Source organism: Rhamphochromis sp. 'chilingali', assembly GCF_963969265.1.
Source record: "Rhamphochromis sp. 'chilingali' genome assembly, chromosome: 21".
In the NCBI taxonomy this organism is placed as follows: Eukaryota; Metazoa; Chordata; class Actinopteri; order Cichliformes; family Cichlidae; genus Rhamphochromis; species Rhamphochromis sp. 'chilingali'.
The window spans coordinates 8890683-8908755 of record NC_137949.1 but is presented as its reverse complement, the minus strand read 5'-3'; the positions used below and the strand labels follow the sequence as shown (position 1 = coordinate 8908755).

The 18073-nt window shown below is 40.9% G+C and overlaps 3 protein-coding genes across 6 annotated transcripts in view; all 3 read right to left on the bottom strand.

The window, feature by feature from the left end:
• The window catches only part of loxl3b (lysyl oxidase-like 3b), a 34172-nt gene extending 33293 nt beyond the window's left edge, over positions 1 to 879 (bottom strand). For 2 of the 4 annotated variants that reach the window (XM_080870030.1, XM_080870031.1), the window contains exon 1: positions 650 to 874. The gene's annotated coding sequence lies outside the window, so the exon portion shown is untranslated. Of the gene's footprint in view, positions 1 to 649 lie in introns of all 4 variants that reach the window. The other 2 variants (XM_080870028.1, XM_080870029.1) reach the window with 2 other exon arrangements.
• Positions 880 to 1298: 419 nt separating this feature from the next.
• pank2 (pantothenate kinase 2) lies at positions 1299 to 7308 on the bottom strand. Its single transcript, XM_080871671.1, has 7 exons — positions 6929 to 7308; positions 6040 to 6392; positions 5244 to 5497; positions 4276 to 4452; positions 3799 to 3922; positions 3096 to 3221; positions 1299 to 3000 (listed from the first exon to the last, which is right to left on the bottom strand). Exons 1-7 carry the CDS (start codon positions 7143 to 7145, stop codon positions 2950 to 2952), a joined length of 1302 nt encoding a protein of 433 aa, XP_080727797.1. The 5' UTR covers positions 7146 to 7308; the 3' UTR covers positions 1299 to 2949.
• A 2596-nt stretch (positions 7309 to 9904) lies between these two features.
• On the bottom strand, positions 9905 to 17270 carry mavs (mitochondrial antiviral signaling protein). Its single transcript, XM_080871533.1, has 5 exons — positions 17169 to 17270; positions 14447 to 14569; positions 13739 to 13919; positions 11932 to 12665; positions 9905 to 10938 (listed from the first exon to the last, which is right to left on the bottom strand). The coding sequence occupies exons 2-5, from the start codon at positions 14567 to 14569 to the stop codon at positions 10318 to 10320; spliced, it is 1659 nt and encodes a 552-aa protein (XP_080727659.1). The 5' UTR covers positions 17169 to 17270; the 3' UTR covers positions 9905 to 10317.
• Positions 17271 to 18073: the final 803 nt, after the last annotated feature.

The window sequence follows — 18073 nt, the reverse complement described above, 5'->3', positions numbered from 1 at the left end:
ACCAAACTGCATAGACTGTCTGTGCCAAATGGAATAAAGATACACTTTAAGATTTTATATCAACCAAGATGAGACAGACATTTCTGTCAAGTTAAAGGAGGCGGGTGCGTTTTGGTAGGTTTAAACCAGCCAAGACAAAAATAAATAAATAAACAAAATAAATTATGTATTAAATATTTTCAGTGGTAAATCACTAAAATACTGGAATTTGTTCTGTTGGAAATTTTGGTATCGATCCCCAGTATTGCTGATACCAACACTGATAGTTTTAACCTTTAAAAACAGCGTATGTAGTAGAGATTAGTAAGTCATGATTTATATGGTGAATCAGCATAAATTCACACATTTTGGACACATTTTAATGACCACAAATTTATCACTGTGATTCTTTTTATTTTTTACACAGCTTTCAGCTTTTCATGTATTTTGAACCTGGCATCTTTGGAGACCTGGAAAGTTGGTTAAATGTGCTATAAGATATACATAAAATAGCCGTGACAGTCAAGACAACAAATGTTCAGACATTTTTCAAAGTGCTTGTTTGAGGTGCATTTTTATTAGCAATCCCATACCAATAACATCACTGGTATTGATTCTATCAATATTTTTGATCGATCTGCCCAGCTCTATAAAACATGCATTCACTTACCTGAGGCGAAGTTGTTCTTTAGTGCCACGCCAGTGACTCTTTAAAATTTTCTACACTTATTGTATCCCACTATTTGGCACTTGTCAGGTTAAGTAATAGAAAAACAAAACGTCCCACAAACGCAACTTATGCAAAGTCCCAGAAACAGCTAGAAGACCAACTAGCTTATAGAGCAACTAGATGTAGCTTATTGTTAGCTTAGCATGAACAGTAGAAAGCAAAAACCTGGCTATGGCCAAGCATGAAATTTACCCACAACCTCATTAGTTTTTAAGCTGTGCAACACACTATAGCACACTATACTGCAGTATAACAAGTGCCATTTTAAAGAGTAGCTGTTTAGTAGCCAAGCTAATCTGAATCTGTAAGCACATAATTTCCTTAAAGTAACCTGATTTTCATTATTCTGAAGTGGCTGGTTGAACCTTTTAGCTTAGCTACAAACTCAGCCATCTCCAAGTAAAAATACATTTTAAAAACGAACAACTTGTCATTTAAATATCCCCAAATGATATGTCCACGTGTAGTTAGAAACATGAAGAGTTTGCCAAGTTGGTATTTAATTAGGGAAATTCAATGAGAAACGTGACATTATTCTATTACAAAAAAAGTACAAAGTTTTCTTTGTATAAGCAAAAGGAGAGAGAGCTTGAAAAACACAAGTTTTAATTTTAAAAATCGCATGGCTGAATACTGTACTGTATTTGGTACAAAAACATGTGAGGCACTTCATTTAAAATCAGCTTAGTGTATCTACAACTTGCTCATAGATCTCTAATAACTGACACCTGAAAAACCGTGTCTGCAGCTATTTACCAAGTCGTCTCTTCACTGCTTAGATTAATTTTATTGACCCATAATCGATGGATGGACTCATTACTAAACAGAAAACAATAAAACCGGACAGATAATGAAATTCTAACAGTGTTTCAGTTTTCTCAGTTCAACATTGATATAATCTTAATAATGAACGATCGTCACAGCAAGTAGTACATTCACTCAATATTTGAGTGCTTACTGAATAGGAAAAACCTAAACTGGGATCACAGCGTTTAAACACCTCTGTTGTTGGGAATCAATCAAGTTTCTGCTTTAAAATGCCCGTTTTATTTATGTGAATGATGCCACGACTATTACCTGTACTTCACATGCTCATTCATCAATATTTGTCTAATCAATTGCTCTGATTTCTCTGTAGGAATAGACTGGTTCAAGAACAGTTGACACCCAGCAGTGCAGATATCCTAATACACAACACCGTTTTTGATTACCAGCACTGAAATCTCAACTGGGAAGAGCATTTTAAGAGTGCTATATCACTCTTCACTGAGGCAGAAATCATATAGAAATGTTATATAATCTATAACAGTAACAGATCTGCTTAAAATAGTGGCCTGAAATGTATTTTTCTTTTCTGTTAAATATTTTCATTTCAAATCCAACAGTGACATTGAAATGTTACATAATAAAACAGACAGAAAAGAAAAAACAAAAAGTAAATGGTTGTAATTTTTTGCAGTGTTAAAGCTTATCAAGGCCACCAGGTGGATGGGAGTTCCATCAGGTTAATAACAGAAACACTAAACTCAATTCATTATGAATTCATCATTTATTACATTACAGTTTTAGAGAGCAGTTACTAACTCCTAAGGTAAAGCTGATACTTTCTTTTTCTAAGAATAACCAGCAGTTGTTTCCATTCAAAACTGTAAAAAAGCTCAATTTTTCTAATGCCAGAGAAAGCATTTAAAATACATTGTGTCTGAAATTAAGTTGGTGATTTTATAGTCATTTTCTAAAATTTAAGCCACATCACACTGACGAATTATACTTTCATTACTTCTTCCATCCACCTGGTCCCACCTTGGGTAACATACAGTTAAAAATGATAGCAAATATTTGGACAAGAACCTGATACCCACTGAGGGGTAAAGAAAGTCAACATGACAGGACTGCCTGCTGAAAAGTACTTTTTAAATGAAGTGTTTCAGGCAACCCCGGTGAATTTCTTTGAGGTGCTTCAGACTAAACGTGGCTCATTTCTGCAGAGTCCTGCATACAATAACTGTCAGCTTTGCTGTGTACAACTTCATGGCAGGAAACCGGTTTATTTCATCTACTGACCAAAATAGCAGATGTGTAGAAAAACCTAGAAGTGAATTTCACCACTTAACAAACTTTACAAGATTTACCAGCAACTGGTTGGTGGCTGGAATAACATCTCACACTGGAACTAACTGGTAACAGTCTAAAGTGCTAATGGTCTTTGCAGCAGATTGACAGGTACTTCTTTGGGTGGATTAGGACGGATGCAGAAGCTCTAACAGGGCTCCAACTGCACCAAAGTAACCCTAAAAACAGCAACAAATGGCACAAGGTGGCAGTTAGAAGTTAGAAGATACTATACATGTGGTCTTTGATGGGAGTAAGGGGTAAACTTACTAACCTCATGGCGAAGGAAGAGTGCCTTGAGCTGACCTTTAGACCAGTAGTCCATGGCATAAGCCAACAGCTTCATAGAGAGGGTGTTCACTCTTAGGAAGTTCCCAACAAACAACACAGTCTCGATGTTCTTTACAAAAAAAAAAAAAAAACAAGAATAGGAATGTAAACTATTAGTGCCTAAACAACTGATGAGAGACACCAGAGTTTTAGAATAACTGATATCACACTAGAAAAACAAGGGAAATAATGTAACTCATTCATAGCTCAAGGAAAGAAGATCCACAATGCAGTTTACCTCCTCTACGCCTTCATAGCCCTGTACAATGCTGCTTGATCAAGACGGCACAAGGCAGCACCGTAAAGAGGCTGAACGCAAAGAGGAAACAGACAGTAGGAACTGCAGGGGGCAGACTGTTCAACAGAGGAAGACAAAAAACCTCCTCAAACCTTTTTATAGTTGTGCAACTGGGAACACAAATCCTAATTCCTTGCAGTCTCTGAATGAACAATGAGGTAGATGGTAGCATATATAGTCTGTAAGTGTAGCTGATTTGATCATTTAGAGGCTACACAGCATCCTCCATCCATCTAGGTGGCTCACCTGACAGTTTTACATCATATATATCTGCAATCGCGGCATTAAGACTCACAGTGCAACAAATGCACACTTAAGGTGTGGCTGTTACATTGTCATCACTACTAACCTCATTCAGAGCACACATTCTGGTGATGGAGCCGATGTTATTGGTGATGGTGACCAGTGTTGCCCTGGCCAGGTCCTCTTTAGAAACAGACTCCCTCTTATCTTTAGACATCATGTTGCCGAAACTGCCAAAGCAAGGCAAGATTTATGTTTGGAAGGTCGCTCAATTTTAGAAGCTGAGCAATTATAATTCTGCCTTTGACGTACAGCAATACTGAACATCTTATAAACAACACCAAAGCGGACAGAATACGTCAAAGTACATTCGTTTTTAAGACAGATATAGCTAAACATTGAAAGCTGCAGTGATGGATCTGTAATTTAGAGCTTACTTTTTTACTAAATTTCAATTGTGAGATTCAAAATTAAGTAAACTTAGCACAGTCCTGGTTCCTTGAATCATCTACTTATGCTGGAACATATCACAAACAGGGTTGTGATATAAAGAATGAACAAAGGCAGCAGCTTTAAAACGCACCTTGAGGCCACAGCCCAGCCTGGCAGCCCAAACCTCTCATAGTCCCCTCCATAGATGTCTCGCACCAGCTTGTCCACACGCGTGCTCTCCCCCTGAGAAGCCATTTCTAAGGCTTCCTCAAATGTAGAGCAGCCGGTCAGCAGGCAACACAGGCCAAGGAAGGTCCCACCACCAAGGCTGTGAACACATGCAAAGTGACATGTAAGGCGTATGTAAATCAAGACATCTTAGAGTAAAATAAAGTGTTTAGGTTCTGAAATTACAGGGGAAAGACACGTCTATGCATTAGAGACTGCTCATTCAAATACATGAGTTCTTTCCCAGTACAGAGGACAGAGGGCCATTATGTGGAGAAAGAAACAAGCATTCATGAGTCCCTTTCAAAGCCAGCAGACAGAAAAACCACATGTGAAAACAAACTAGAGGGCAGACTACAAAGGATTTTTTTCTCCCTCTACCTAAAGAAAAAAAAAAAAGACTATAATTGACCATTTTAAATGTACGGACTAAATCCAGAACAAATGAATTATTTTTTGTCAAGAAAGCAGTTTGTAATGAAAGTGGAAGGTAACGGGAACGTCACACAAAGGCACCGACACGACTGGACTGCACCTTCCTGAATCACATTAGTCTGGTGTCACGTAGTTTACCCTTTGCTAGTGTCACAATGCTCTTCTCTAATTCATCTTCCTCTCTTAGGACCAAGGGCTGAAACTAAAAAAAGGATGAAAGGTAGGAAAACCCAGCCGGTGCCCATGCTAGTCATGGCCTTTTAGACCTCAAAAGTTGCACTTCACCTAACCTGTAATATCCAAACGTAACCCAAGATTATCAAATTACATTTAATACACAAGTTCGCTTTAAGGTTACTAAATGTAGGCGAATGCTATTTTCCACTTCACTCCTACTCACTTCCCAATAGCACAGAACCTGTTAAGCATCTCATCTGCCATCCAGCTCATCATTACCTGGTCCCAGTGACTCGTTTGTAGTTGTTCTCAGAGTAGACTGCCAGGATACTGACCCCAGACCCTATATTGACCAGCAGCAGAGGATAAGGATTCTCCAGTGTACATGGCTTCTGGACACAGTGGTCTGGGTCTGCAGGATTTTCAAAGTAGTAACACTCTGAGGGACCGCTAGACATCACCGAGTCGAGGTACAGCACCCCCCGAATCAAACAGTCCAGCTCATCCAGCTTGTGAAGCTCCAGGTCAGCCATCTTTGTTTTTCCCCCGAAAGGAGAGAGGGAAAAAAAAGAAGTGGGAGAAGGAGCAGAGATAACATCAGAAAAGTGATGTGGTCTGGAGAATACAGAAGCAGGAAAGTGGATGATGGGGAGGGGATAGGGACAAAGATCAGTGAGCAGGCATTTTTATTATAATATAATAAAAATAATTTAATTTGTCCAATTAAATCAGTTCATTGGAAAGTGAGTATGTGTGTGTGTACATGTTTGCTCAACTTCCAACACATTTGTGCTTAGATGAAGCCAAAAACAGTGCTACAATTCATGGCTCATCTCATGATCTTTACTGACCCTAGACTGCCAGCCCCACCCAGCAGAAGTAGCATGTTCTCGGTCTCACCAATCTCTCCAGTGTTTCCAATGGATATTGTTTGCGCCGTCTCTATGCTCATCTCATTTGCCTGCCCCCCACCCCTCCTGATCGACCAAGGCAAATAGCTTTTATTCCAATCTATACCCAACGCCCTACAAGATAACCCCCCACCCCCCAAAACAGAGCACAACAGCAGACCCACCATACGGAAATCAGACTCAAACTTGTACGCCCCCCCTCCGGTGGCGCACAGGGTGGTGTGAAGGCTGGAGAAGTGCTTGTCGCGGCCCATCTGCAGGAAGGCTGGGAGGTCGTGCGTGGGAAAGCGAATAAAGTGCAGGTTGCCCTTCCTGCCGCACAGCGTCAGGTCCTGCAGCTCCAGGTGAACGTCCCTGATGCCAGTCTTGCCATAGGCGGTGTTGGAGGTCAGGTAGCGCCGGATGCTCTTCAGATTCTCCACCTCTTCTTGCTCCTCTTCCGCTGTGATGTCTTTGGGCTCAAAGTAAACGAGCTTCACCAGAGTGCCTCCGATGTCCATCCCAAACCAGGGGAATGCTACATTATGTGAGATAACACATGCAAAACTGATGTTCACCCTCGTTTTTGTAAATAAAAATATTTTGCACATTGATGAAAAATACATACATCTACAAATATAAAATATTTATGGTAAATGGCACATATAAAGCTGAGTTTTCAGCGTTCACCCAGATGATGGCAAAGCTGCTTCATCCATAGATGCAACAGCACAGTGTGTACCGCTAACGCCATCTTGTTGCAAAAAGGAAAAAAAAAAAAATTCTGGCTATGTGCTGCCACTACAGCCCACCAATAATAAATACATCGGATGCCAAATTAGTCACACATTTGCTATAAACCAAGTACAGTGGAAGGCCAGCGCAAATATACATTTTTTTAATTTATGTGACCAACTGCGGGGTTTTCTTGCCAAACCTATATTATCAACAGCGACTGTCTTTAATGGGGAACGCCTCTGATTTTTTTTTATTTTTTTTTTTTATTGTAGACATACAGCAGCCCCCTTTTCCCAGTAAATACACCAAGCCCACGCTGCCAACATTAACACATACGCGGCCTCGTTTTCTTCACAGAGTCGTGTCGATGCCTCGTCGCCGACTGGGAAGTCCGCCGGTCGGATGTGGCCCTTCCTGCGGTAGTGGCACTCTCACTGTTGGGCTCGTTTCTGAAATGAACGGGCATCTCCTTGTCGGACCGCGGCTGCTTCGAGGGCGTTTCGTTTTCGTCAATAATATCATCGTCGTCTCGCTGGTGGCCATTGAACGCCATTGAAATGACTAATTAGCTACATATAGGCTGACTGCTCGGTCAAATGAAACAAAATGATTTATGAGGACAATGAATTTTGAAGCTCAACGAGGTAGCTAATTAGGTAGCTAAGTAGCTAACAGTCCTTTGAAAAGGCTGGGCTACATGTCCTTTTTGTGTTCGCTGTCAAGACAGAGGTGGGCGGGGCTAACGTGTTAGTGAAGGACGCAACGACCAATCAAACGGCGACATTGACAGTCGGGAAAACGGTTTATAAAAAGAGGCTGATGTCACTTTTTTTCTTCATAGTATGAAAAACGTGATGTCTGGGAGTAGAAAATAGGTTAAATATACACAAGTCAAACTTTGTATTGTTCTGTTGTCTCTTATTCAAAACTCTTATTTAAATAGCGCAAATAAAAAAAATAGGAAAAAATAAACTTGAACTTTGAAAACTAAAGTAATATATAGAACAAATAACCGTAGTTTTAGTATTCAGTTATATTATAAAATATAAAATATAAAACTAAGACGAAACTAATAAAAAATAAACTAAAACATTTAAACAACAGACTGAAAAAAGCAAACCAACTGAAACTAAGATGAAATAAAAACAAAGTCAAAACGAAAGGGAAAAAATTACAAATTACATAACTATCTTATATTACAGACACATTGACAGATAGACAGAAGCATAGTTTTAGAGGCATTACTAGTAACACAATTTCATGAAATACAGTAAATATAATGAGACAATCTGAATTTTATTTCATGGCCTATTATGCCTGATTATATGCAACTATTTCCTAAAGGAATTCAGTGGTTACAGTTTAAAAAACAAAAAATAAAACAAAACAAAAACATACATCTTTTCAGAAATTCAAGTTTATTGATGTGAATGATGAAGTGCAAAGCCAAATCAGTGCATATAAATTTTAGGAACTTTTACATTTTTACAGATTACATAACCACATGAACTGTAATTATGTCATCACCTCAGCAGCTCAAAAAGGCTCTTAAAAAGTGCAAAAGATTTTCCTTAAAATTTCATTATTGACATAACTATGTACAATAAAACCTCTCAACTTACAGAACAAACCTAAACAGGTTTTTATTTAAAGGAGAAAAATCATCTATTGACGACTTAAATGTTGAATCAAACATTTGCACCATATAAGACAACCTTAGGCTTAAATTGTGCCAATTGTTGCAAAAGTAGGTGCCAGTTGCAAAATATAGTTATTGACATTTTCTAACCGTAAAATAACATTGATTAAATTTAAACACACATTTAGATACATGAAAGCAGAAGAGGACACGTGTCAAACGCCATAGACAAACACCCAGGTTATGATACAACTATCACTGCCATGATACGAAAACACTTACCTGCTGTTTAAAAAAAAAAAAAAAAAAAATTATGCAGGGATTAGCTGACTGACTGCTTGATTGCTGAGTGTTTGTTTTTTTTTTATGTTAACAGCACATCAATCTTTCTTAAAATAAGTAATTAGGTATCTATATAGGACTTGGAGAAGGCATTTGACCGTGTCCCTCGGGGTGTCCTGTGGGAGGTACTGCGGGAGTATGGGGTGTCTGGCCCATTGCTACGGGCCATTTGATCCCTGTACAACCGTTGCAGGAGCTTGGTTCGCAATGCCAGCAGTAAGTCTGACTCGTTCCCGGTGGGTGATGGGCTCCGCCAGGGCTGCCCTTTGTCACCGATTTTGTTCATCATTTTTATGGACAGGATTTCTAGGCGCAGCCAAGTGGCGGAGGGCTTTCACTTTGGTGGCCTCAGAATCTCATCTCTGCTTTTTGCAGATGATGTGGTTCTGTTGGCTTCATCGGGTGAGGGCCTACAGCTCGCACTGGAACGGTTCGCAGCCGAGTGTGAAGCAGCGGGAATGAGGATCAGCACCTCCAAATCTGAGGCCATGGTTCTCAGCCGGAAAAGGGTGGAGTGCCCACTCCGGGTCGGGGACGAGTTCCTGCCCCAAGTGGAGGAGTTCAAGTATCTCGGGGTCTTGTTCGCGAGTGATGGGAGAAGGGAGCCGGAGATCGACAGACGGATTGGTGCTGCGGCTGCAGTGATGCGGGCGCTGCACCGGTCCGTCGTGGTGAAGAGGGAGCTGAGTGTAAAAGCGAAGCTCTCAATTTACCGGTCAATCTACGTCCCTACCCTCACCTATGGCCACGAGCTGTGGGTAGTGACCGAAAGAACGAGATCGCGGATACAAGCGGCAGAAATGAGCTTCCTCCGAAGGGTGGCTGGCCTCTCCCTTAGAGATAGGGTGAGAAGTTCGGCCATCCAGGAGGGGCTCAGAGTAGAGCCGCTGCTCCTCCACATCGAAAGGAGCCAGCTGAGGTGGTTCGGGCATCTGACAAGGATGCCTCCTGGGTGAGGTGTTCCAGGCATGTCCCACCGGGAGGAGGCCCCGGGGCAGACCCAGGACACACTGGAGAGATTATATCTCTCGGCTGGCCTGGGAACGCCTTGGTGTTCCCCCGGATAAACTGGAGGAGGTGGCTGGGGAGAGGGAGGTCTGGGCCTCTCTGCTTAGGCTGCTGCCCCCGCGACCCGGCCTCGGATAAAGCGGATGAAGATGGATGGTATCTATATAGCACATATATATATAAATATTTACAAATAAATACATTTAAAGCCATATTTCCCCACTATGAATAGGGGAAAACAAAGAATTTACACTGTGGTGAACTACTGGTACTCCTGCCTCCACAGTCCCCAGCAAGCCAAACTCAGGTCCTTGATTCATTAACTCATGCTGGATGACAGCCAACAGTCTTATCTAGCTTGTCAGAGAACATGCAAACAATGATTAATACACGCCTTTAAAAAAAACACACATTTGCATCGCACAAGTGCATAAATAACCTGAGATTGTAACCCAGTTCTATGAAGTGACCCGACTAGAATAGTAAGGGTAGACTTAGTTTTTGTTCCCTATAGTCAACCTCACTCAATAATAAAGACATAAAATGTCAAACTTAAGAGCAGAATGGTCATTAGTGACGTGATCAAAGGTCTGCAGAGCCAGCTGTAATTACTGTAGGTAATTATTAAACTGCTGCCTCATGCCAACCCATGGCAGTGATTTCATTAAGGCACCTAAAATCCTTTTCAAAAGCCTTAAAGTCTAATCTTCTCTTTCATTCCAGGTATTATATCCCCTTATTTGTTAAACCTCCACACCATCAGCATTGCACAGGCACCCACTCCTGCAGCGGCCAGAATGTACTTTGCGTTAGGTGATTGGCTGAGACAGGTCCACGGAGCTGAAGTATCTGCTAGCTCTTCTCCTGCTTTGAAGGTGGTGTTTAAACTCCCAGAATCAGCAGCAGCATGTGGGAATGACGGTGGTGCCGAGGAGATTTCTTTGGCCGTTTCACCATTGACGTCTAGGTTAGGGATAGATGGCTCACCGGACGCATGTATCACCAGCTCCTGTGTTTCAAAGCTTTGACACGGCGACTCAAACTGGTTCTCCTCAGGTTCGTTATGGTTGAGATTAGCGAAGCCGGTCTCCTGGCATGGCAGTGGCGTGACTGTAGTAACTGTGGAGTTGAAAGAGGACACGTCATCCGGTGGAGCTTCACTTATTTCCAGACGCTCAGTGTTGCCCGAGTAGGGCTGCGGCTCTGAGCTGGACGCGAGGATGGTAGGACTGGGTTGATTTTGCGGTTGGATGCTGACGAGTTGCCCTGGCTTGCTCAGACAAACATCATCATTAAGAGAGGCCTCCATCACTGGAGTACCAGGCCTGGGGGAGGCTTCAGCTGCAGTTTCAACAATCTGGGGGGGAAATTCATAACAGAGGTCAATTTTATTGCCAAACTGCAATTTTTCAATGTCCTAACTTTCAGGTATGTGTAAAAGCTTATAGGTTCGTTAAAAGCACCTATATGGAGGTCTGGTAATAACACTAATACATACTACTGTCAAAAATGCTAACTTAAGTTTCCATTAAATATATTACATGTCATACAGGAGAACTTTTATACCGGATTTTCTCACTTGTACACGTTTAATTGTATTCTAGAATATTTTCCTCTCTGACATTTTGAATGAACTCATCATTACCAAAAGTTTACAAATAAATGTGCAGGATGGGTTTTATGAAAAGATGCCTTGTGAAAGATTAGGCCTATAAGACTGCTAGAAATTGTTTTTGTGTGTGTGCCTTCCAGTTTTTTTGTATACCCTGCAGTAATGTGAGCATGTGGCTTAATGGCACACGTCCAGTGGTGTTATGCCCTTACAGTGACTGTCAGCTGGAGACTTTTACTCGCCAGAAAATACAGTAATGTCCCAACAAAGGTCGAACTAGCAAGGCCCTTTAAAAAATTACACATTTTTCAACATACTTTTTAGGGTTCAAGGATATACACAATATACAGTAGTTGGATCATTAAAAAAAGTTACTTACTTACAAAAAGAAGAAAAGGCTACAATCGTACTGCAATACTATTAGCAAAGGTTATTTTTGTATGTATTTGGAAACAATTGTAGCAACTCTTTGCATGTTCTCTGTCCACAGATTACTGTTCTTAGTATAATTAATTTAATGTAACTTTATATTTATAGAAATGAAATTTCTCTAGAAAAGAGAGAAAAAAAATGCCGAGTATACCACCCAAAGAAACCACAGAGGTAAAGCTTCTCATTTTGAACGAAATGCTGCCTAAGGTGGTTTAAGCACCAAGCTAAGTTAAGTGAATATCAGACAGCACTGTTGCAGGAGGTGCCATTATTCAAGTCTTAAAATGATCATATTTTAGTATTCACCTGTGTAGAAGGAGGCCCAGAAATCTCTTCAGGCTGTGAGACAGCATCAGGATTTTTGTTCAATGGAGGAGTGCTGTCCTGGACCGGAGGCTTCTCTGGGGTCCTTGTGTAGAAAGAGGGTCCATCAGTCACATCAGAGTTGATCTGGGCTTCAGGTGGACTCTCTGGCTCCTTGTTCTTTTTGGTAATCCTGCTTCTGAGAGGATCGGCTTCATGGTGTTCAGTTGGATGTGGTGGTGGAGGAGTGGTTTCCCTGTTGACAGTAATGGCACCATCTCCAGAGCCCACCTGAGCTCCAGCAGCAATATTTTGGATATCTGATTCAGAGTTTTCCTCTGGCTCCTTGCGAAAATTAATTCCTCTCTCTGTGGATGTCACCCGAATGTGTGTGGTCTTGGGGGAAGCAGGAGGTGTTGATGGAGGATGTGCCACTTCAATCTGTGTTGACTTTGGAGGCTCAGGGACAGGCTCAGGTGGGGAAACAACTTTGGGACCTGGGTCTGCAGCACTCTGGGGGGTTTGTGGCAGTGTTGGAATTTTCGGAGAGGGTGGGGCCTGGATAGCTGGCTCTGGGGGAGCTGGAGGAGCTGAAGGAGCTGCAGGAGCTACAGCTGGCAGAGCTAGAGCATCCCGACTGTTATCACCACTCTCTGGAATGGGCAGATGACCGGCAGATGGTGCCGGGTGGACGTGTGCCGTGACAACAGACGTTGGAGAGGAGCTGGGGTTGGAATCTAGGGCAAAGGAAACAGTTCTGCTATTTAAATCTCTCATGACATCCTATCAGTAAATCTCTGTGAAATCCTGAAGGACTACCTAAATGTGAAACTATACAGAAATGAATTTGTCATGAACTCTGCGATGCTGCATATACACATATATATACATTTTCATTTTAAAAATGAAAATGTATATATTTATTCTATATGCAACACGCTCTGCATAGTGTTCTTCAAAAAGGAATCCATTTAAATTGTAACAGTTTTCCAAGCAGTGTTTACAAATGATGAATCCAATATACTTTAGTCTTGGATCTAAACAAACAGAGTAATGTTTGTTGTATAATAATGTATATATAATCACTTTTCTGAGCGACTGTAAACATGTTTGGGTTGAAACATATTTGCATTATCTGCACAAGCTGTTTATGTTTCGGAGAAGGTTGAGTTCAAACTGTCATTTCCAGCACGCTGAGTAATCCAACAAACCAGGACATAAAAAAAAAAAAATAATCTGGTCTAGATTAGCAAAAACACAGGATGTATTACAGCATGTCATTACTTATTTGATAAAAATGGTGCCAACAATGGAGAAATTGCTTGTGAAAACATTTTGCAGAAATAACTTCTATTACTTTCTGTATGACTATCAGTCTCTCACATTGTTCTTCCACCCTTCTTCACAGCGTCACTTCAGTTTACTGCGGTTTGCAGGCATTCAACTTTTCAGTTTTCTACTTGTCAATAGGTGTTTTCACTGAAGAACTTCAGAAATGACTTTGAACCGTTCCCATACTGTTGGACAGGAACAGGATCATTGCTGATGTCTTTCCTCTGGGGAACTGGTTACATACCTGAATGCTTCAGATTTAAAAATGGCCTTTATCAACTGCTTTTGTAGAGGTTTTCACACTTGCTACTTAGTAATTCACACATTACCTCTGCTCTATAGCTTAGTTTTTGTTATATAAATACTGACAAGTGTGCTTTGTCATGTCAAAAGTGTGTACCAAGACTGTATCCGTTACTGCTTGCATAAACTTCAACACTATCATGTACGGTGCTGGGTAAATTATTTGGCAACTTACTGTTAACATCTGTTAGAGCGTTGTATTCTGCTCTGATGTCCGCTGCAATGGTTCTCTTCTCACATGCCTCAAGCGCCTCAATGAACTGCTCGGGCCAGTTTTCTCTTCTTTTCAGGCAGTCCAAAAGAAGCATCATGCCTTGATAATTCCCACTTGTCTCAGTTTTTGCCTCAACGACGTCCTAAGATTTGTTAAAAAATAGATCAAGTGAGAAAACAAACTCAGTTTAATAGATAACAGACAAATCATCAGTAGTTTAGTCTTTAAAATATGCCTTTACCAGTGCTAATGCCCTTTACTGTTCGGTTATCAATAAACAACCAACCAATCAACCACAAAGCTAATTTAATCAGTGACACTAGTGTGTTTACCAAAACAACAAATGTAATTTTTACAGTGAGAGTCGTGCAAGGAATAGCAAAATAGTTTGAGGCCTTTTTTGGGGTTGCCTAACTAACAAGGCTTGTACTGCTCGATGTGTTTCCATAGGAGCATTAAATAGTCATTAAAGACAGCAAATAATAGGTTGGTTTAAATGAACACTTTCTGATTTAAATAAAGAAATGCAGGCTACTGTATTTAAACACAGTTCACATGTAGCTATACAACATGGTAATATACAGAAAAGAAGGTATCAGACTGAGTATACTTGGGGTGCATCTAAACAGAACAACAAAATTCTTAGTCTGAGAGCTTTCTGAAACATACCCTGTCGTAAGCAGTCAGGCAAGGCAGATGCATCATTATTTCTCTCGGTTTCACCTTGGAAACGATGATTGCCATATTCCGCCGTATGTATCCATCGTACAGTTTGTCACTGGCGAACGACATCTGGAAAAGTCAAAGGGCAAAAATATTACAAATGTTTACTTTTGTTATCAACTCTCAGATTCTACAGCTATTTACAGCTGCACACCCAGATAAACACTTTACTACATTTCAAAATGTCAGATAACACCATTTTATATTTTATTTTTTTAGCCTCACTACAAATGATGTGTGAAAGTACCCTAAAAGTGAAACCATGAAACCGGATTGAAAAGCACAGTGAGGGGATTCTTTTCCAATGAAAGTGAAAGTGAAAGAGAAAATGCAAGCAAAGGGCAGCAAAGGAGGGAAATTGCTTTTCTTTCATTTAGAAACCTCTTTTTTCCTTTTAGTCTTGACAAAGCCAAAAATCACCTCCCAAAGGGAATAATACACTCGTAGTATCAAGGTTGCAGCCGCCTGGAGTAAGAAGAAAGAAAGCAGGCTCCACTAATCACTGATTAATCATCTGCAGGATTTAATACCTGACTTTCCAATGTGCAGTATTAAGCCCCTGTTCTAAAACACGGTTGCATATTTTTAGGGTCAAATGAAGGCTTGGGATCACTTATTTGTGTTGAATACACTTTAAGCCCTTTCATTTGTTTTTACCTAAACAGCTAGATTAGCATCTGCTATGAGGGGGGAGTCATTTTCACAGAATATCAGTGTCACTGCCAGAGATGGGCAGTAACGCGTTACTGTAATCTGATTACTTTTTTCGAGTAACGAGTAAAGTAAGGGATTACTATTGCAAAAACGGTAATTAGATTACCGTTACTTTCCCGTAGGAACGCTGCGTTACTGAAACCGTGATTTTTTGCGAGAATGTCTCATGACAGTGACGTAAGCGAGTGCACCGTTAGTGACAGCAGCTGTGTGCAGATCAACAGTGGATCATATATCGATTGTGGGAGAGAGTATGAGCGTGCAGCGTTTAAAGCGTGGAAGTACTGACCTTACTTTGAGTTTGATTCCATAAAAAGTGACAAAAACATTAGTGTCCATAGTGCGTGGGAAGAAAACTTCTTTTTACAGCGAAAAAAACCCTAAACTTCCAAGCAGGCACCGAGTGCGCAACGACTAATGGGAAACTCACAGAGAAACTCGCGGATTCTTCAACTGACCGCGGCACACCTGCACCAGGGTAAACCTCCGCCTACCGCAGTCCTGCTTTGCAGGTGAAAATAGAGCAACAGGACCGCTGAGTCTTTGACTTTATTTATTTTCTGCTGTGTTTTACTTGCATCTATTTGAAAGACTGAGTGTAAACACAAGAAATATTTTATTTTATGTGCTGGAATGTGCAGAAAATAGGTTTACATGTTAAACTAATTTATTCAAGTCAGAGAATGTTGCATATAATTAAATTTTTGCTTGATGCATAAAGTTAAAAGATTAAAACTAATAAAACAAGTTTTAAAAAGAGACTTTTCCATTTGATTACATTTTGTATGATGGATTATGTAGAAAAAGTAGAATTGGGCTGAAAGATCTATCGCTTTATCAGCTATTCAGGTTGTAAATCGTGTTTTTAAAAAGTAACTAAGTAATTAATTACTTTTGAAAATAAGTAATCAGTAAAGTAACGGGATTACTTTTTGTGGAAGTAATCAGTAATTAGTTACTGATTACTTTTTTCAAGTAACTTGACCAACACTGGTCACTGCTAGCTTTAAAAAAAAAAAAAAAAAGATATGGGACTCTAAAGTTCTGAATAAATGTGGGACATCAGCAAAAGCAGTCTGCCTGTGGCTCAAAACGGAAGTGATGTCAGGGGGAGCAAACAAAGAGCAAAGTCTTCCTGGCTGTCTTAATAGCCCACAGAGGACATAGTTTACCTGACAGGTAGACAAAGTGTTGAACCTTAAGATTAAACAGGAAGAAGTTTTGAGAGTGTGCATTATTTCCAAGCTGGCGCCTAAGTATAAAGCGAGGAAAGATTGTAGATTAACAAGACAAGGAAGGACACAAAAATGCACCTTGACACAAGGACAGATTCTGAACAGCTGAGCCCAATGAATGACCCCTAATGTGGCAGGTCATTTCTTGCCAATATCCAAGTCTCAGGATCAAGTTTCATAGACAGTTCTGGTCCAGTAAGATATTACCACCGCAGCTATTTTAGTCCAATAAAAACTCTCAAGACAAAAAGAGGTCACAAGAAAGAAAGAAAGACATTGAGACGTTTGTTGGGTAATAACTGCTCCAACCCGTTTTGGAGGAAAACACCCAAAGAAGGTCAGAAAGGAGGAAATAGGGTGCACACAAACTACACGTACGACCGCGTGTCAGCTACTGCAATATCACGTTAAACTTTCAAATCTACTTTGGGGGTCAAACAATTCGCGACACGAAGTTTGCAAATAAATTTAAAAAGGCTACACAGCCACATCACACAGAAAGGACTGACACCTGCCTGTAAATGATCGAAACCTGTCTGAAATAACCGAGTATGTGCTAACTAAATGGAAATAACAGTCAACTGCTGCCAACAAGAAATTCGATAGACACGACACTCTCCAGCTAAAATGAATTGCTAACATTAGAGCTAAAACATCGTGTTGAGCAGCACGATTAATTTAGCTTCATAAATCGTAATGTTACATAATGTAGTGCTCACCTTTACTTTTTCGTGTCCCTGCAGCTCGTCACTCCCTTTCTACAGCGATTCCTGCACTCAGTAAAAACCTGCGTCCTCTTCGTCTTCTCACACACACATCTGCTCAGCGGTTTCCCCCCACGAGGGCTCCCTCCTGCTCTCCTATTGGAAAACAGCGCCATCAATCAAATATTGGGCCAATAGAAACTGCAATGAAGATGTAATGAAGGCGTGGCTTGCTTATACTTGACCCTAACCCTGACCTTTCTTCTGCTGTGATGGACGGCAGCCGTATTACATTGGATCTCGATTTCTGGTTTACATCTGTCCCTAATCCTTGATCCTAATCTGTGCACTCACTCACACACACACGCTGCTGTTTTCAATAGCATTTTAAAGCTGCTGCTGAATAGGGTCCAGCGTGTGGCAAGGAGAAAGCCATTGTTAACAGAAAACCATAAGAAGCCCCGTTTGCAGTATGCCATAAGCCATGTGGAAGAAGCTGCTCTGGTCAGACGAGACCAAAATGGAACTTTTTGGCCATAATGCAAATGCTATGTGTGGCAGAAAACTAACACTGCACATCACTCTGAACACACCATCCCCACTGTCAAATATGGTGGTGGCAGCATCATGCTCTCGGGGTGCTTCTCTTCAGCAGGGACAGGGAAGCTGGTCAGAGTTGATGGGAAGATGGATGGAGCCAAATACAGGGCAGTCTTGGAAGAAAACCTCTTGGAGTCTGCAAAAGACTTGAGACTGGGGCGGAGGTTCACCTTCCAGCAGGACAACGACCCTAAACATAAAGCCAGGGCAACAATGGAATGGTTTAAAACAAAACATATCCATGTGTTAGACTGGCCCAGTCAAAGTCCAGATCTAAATCCAATCGAGAATCTGTGGCAAGATCTGAAAACTGCTGTTCA

Bases quoted from the DNA above. Each gene is read 5' to 3' on its own strand.
- pank2 (XM_080871671.1), bottom strand. From the start codon at position 7,145: ATGGCGTTCAATGGCCACCAGCGAGACGACGATGATATTATTGACGAA. The intron at 5,498-6,039 runs GTGGGTCTGCTG...GGAAAAACAAAG, and splicing joins TTGAGTCTGATTTCCGTATG to ATGGCTGACCTGGAGCTTCA. The intron at 4,453-5,243 runs GTAATGATGAGC...ATGTGTTCACAG, and splicing joins AAACGAGTCACTGGGACCAG to CCTTGGTGGTGGGACCTTCC.
- mavs (XM_080871533.1), bottom strand. From the start codon at position 14,569: ATGTCGTTCGCCAGTGACAAACTGTACGATGGATACATACGGCGGAAT. The intron at 13,920-14,446 runs GTATGTTTCAGA...AACAAATCTTAG, and splicing joins GCCTGACTGCTTACGACAGG to GACGTCGTTGAGGCAAAAAC. The intron at 12,666-13,738 runs GTAAGTTGCCAA...CCTTTGCCCTAG, and splicing joins CGCTCTAACAGATGTTAACA to ATTCCAACCCCAGCTCCTCT.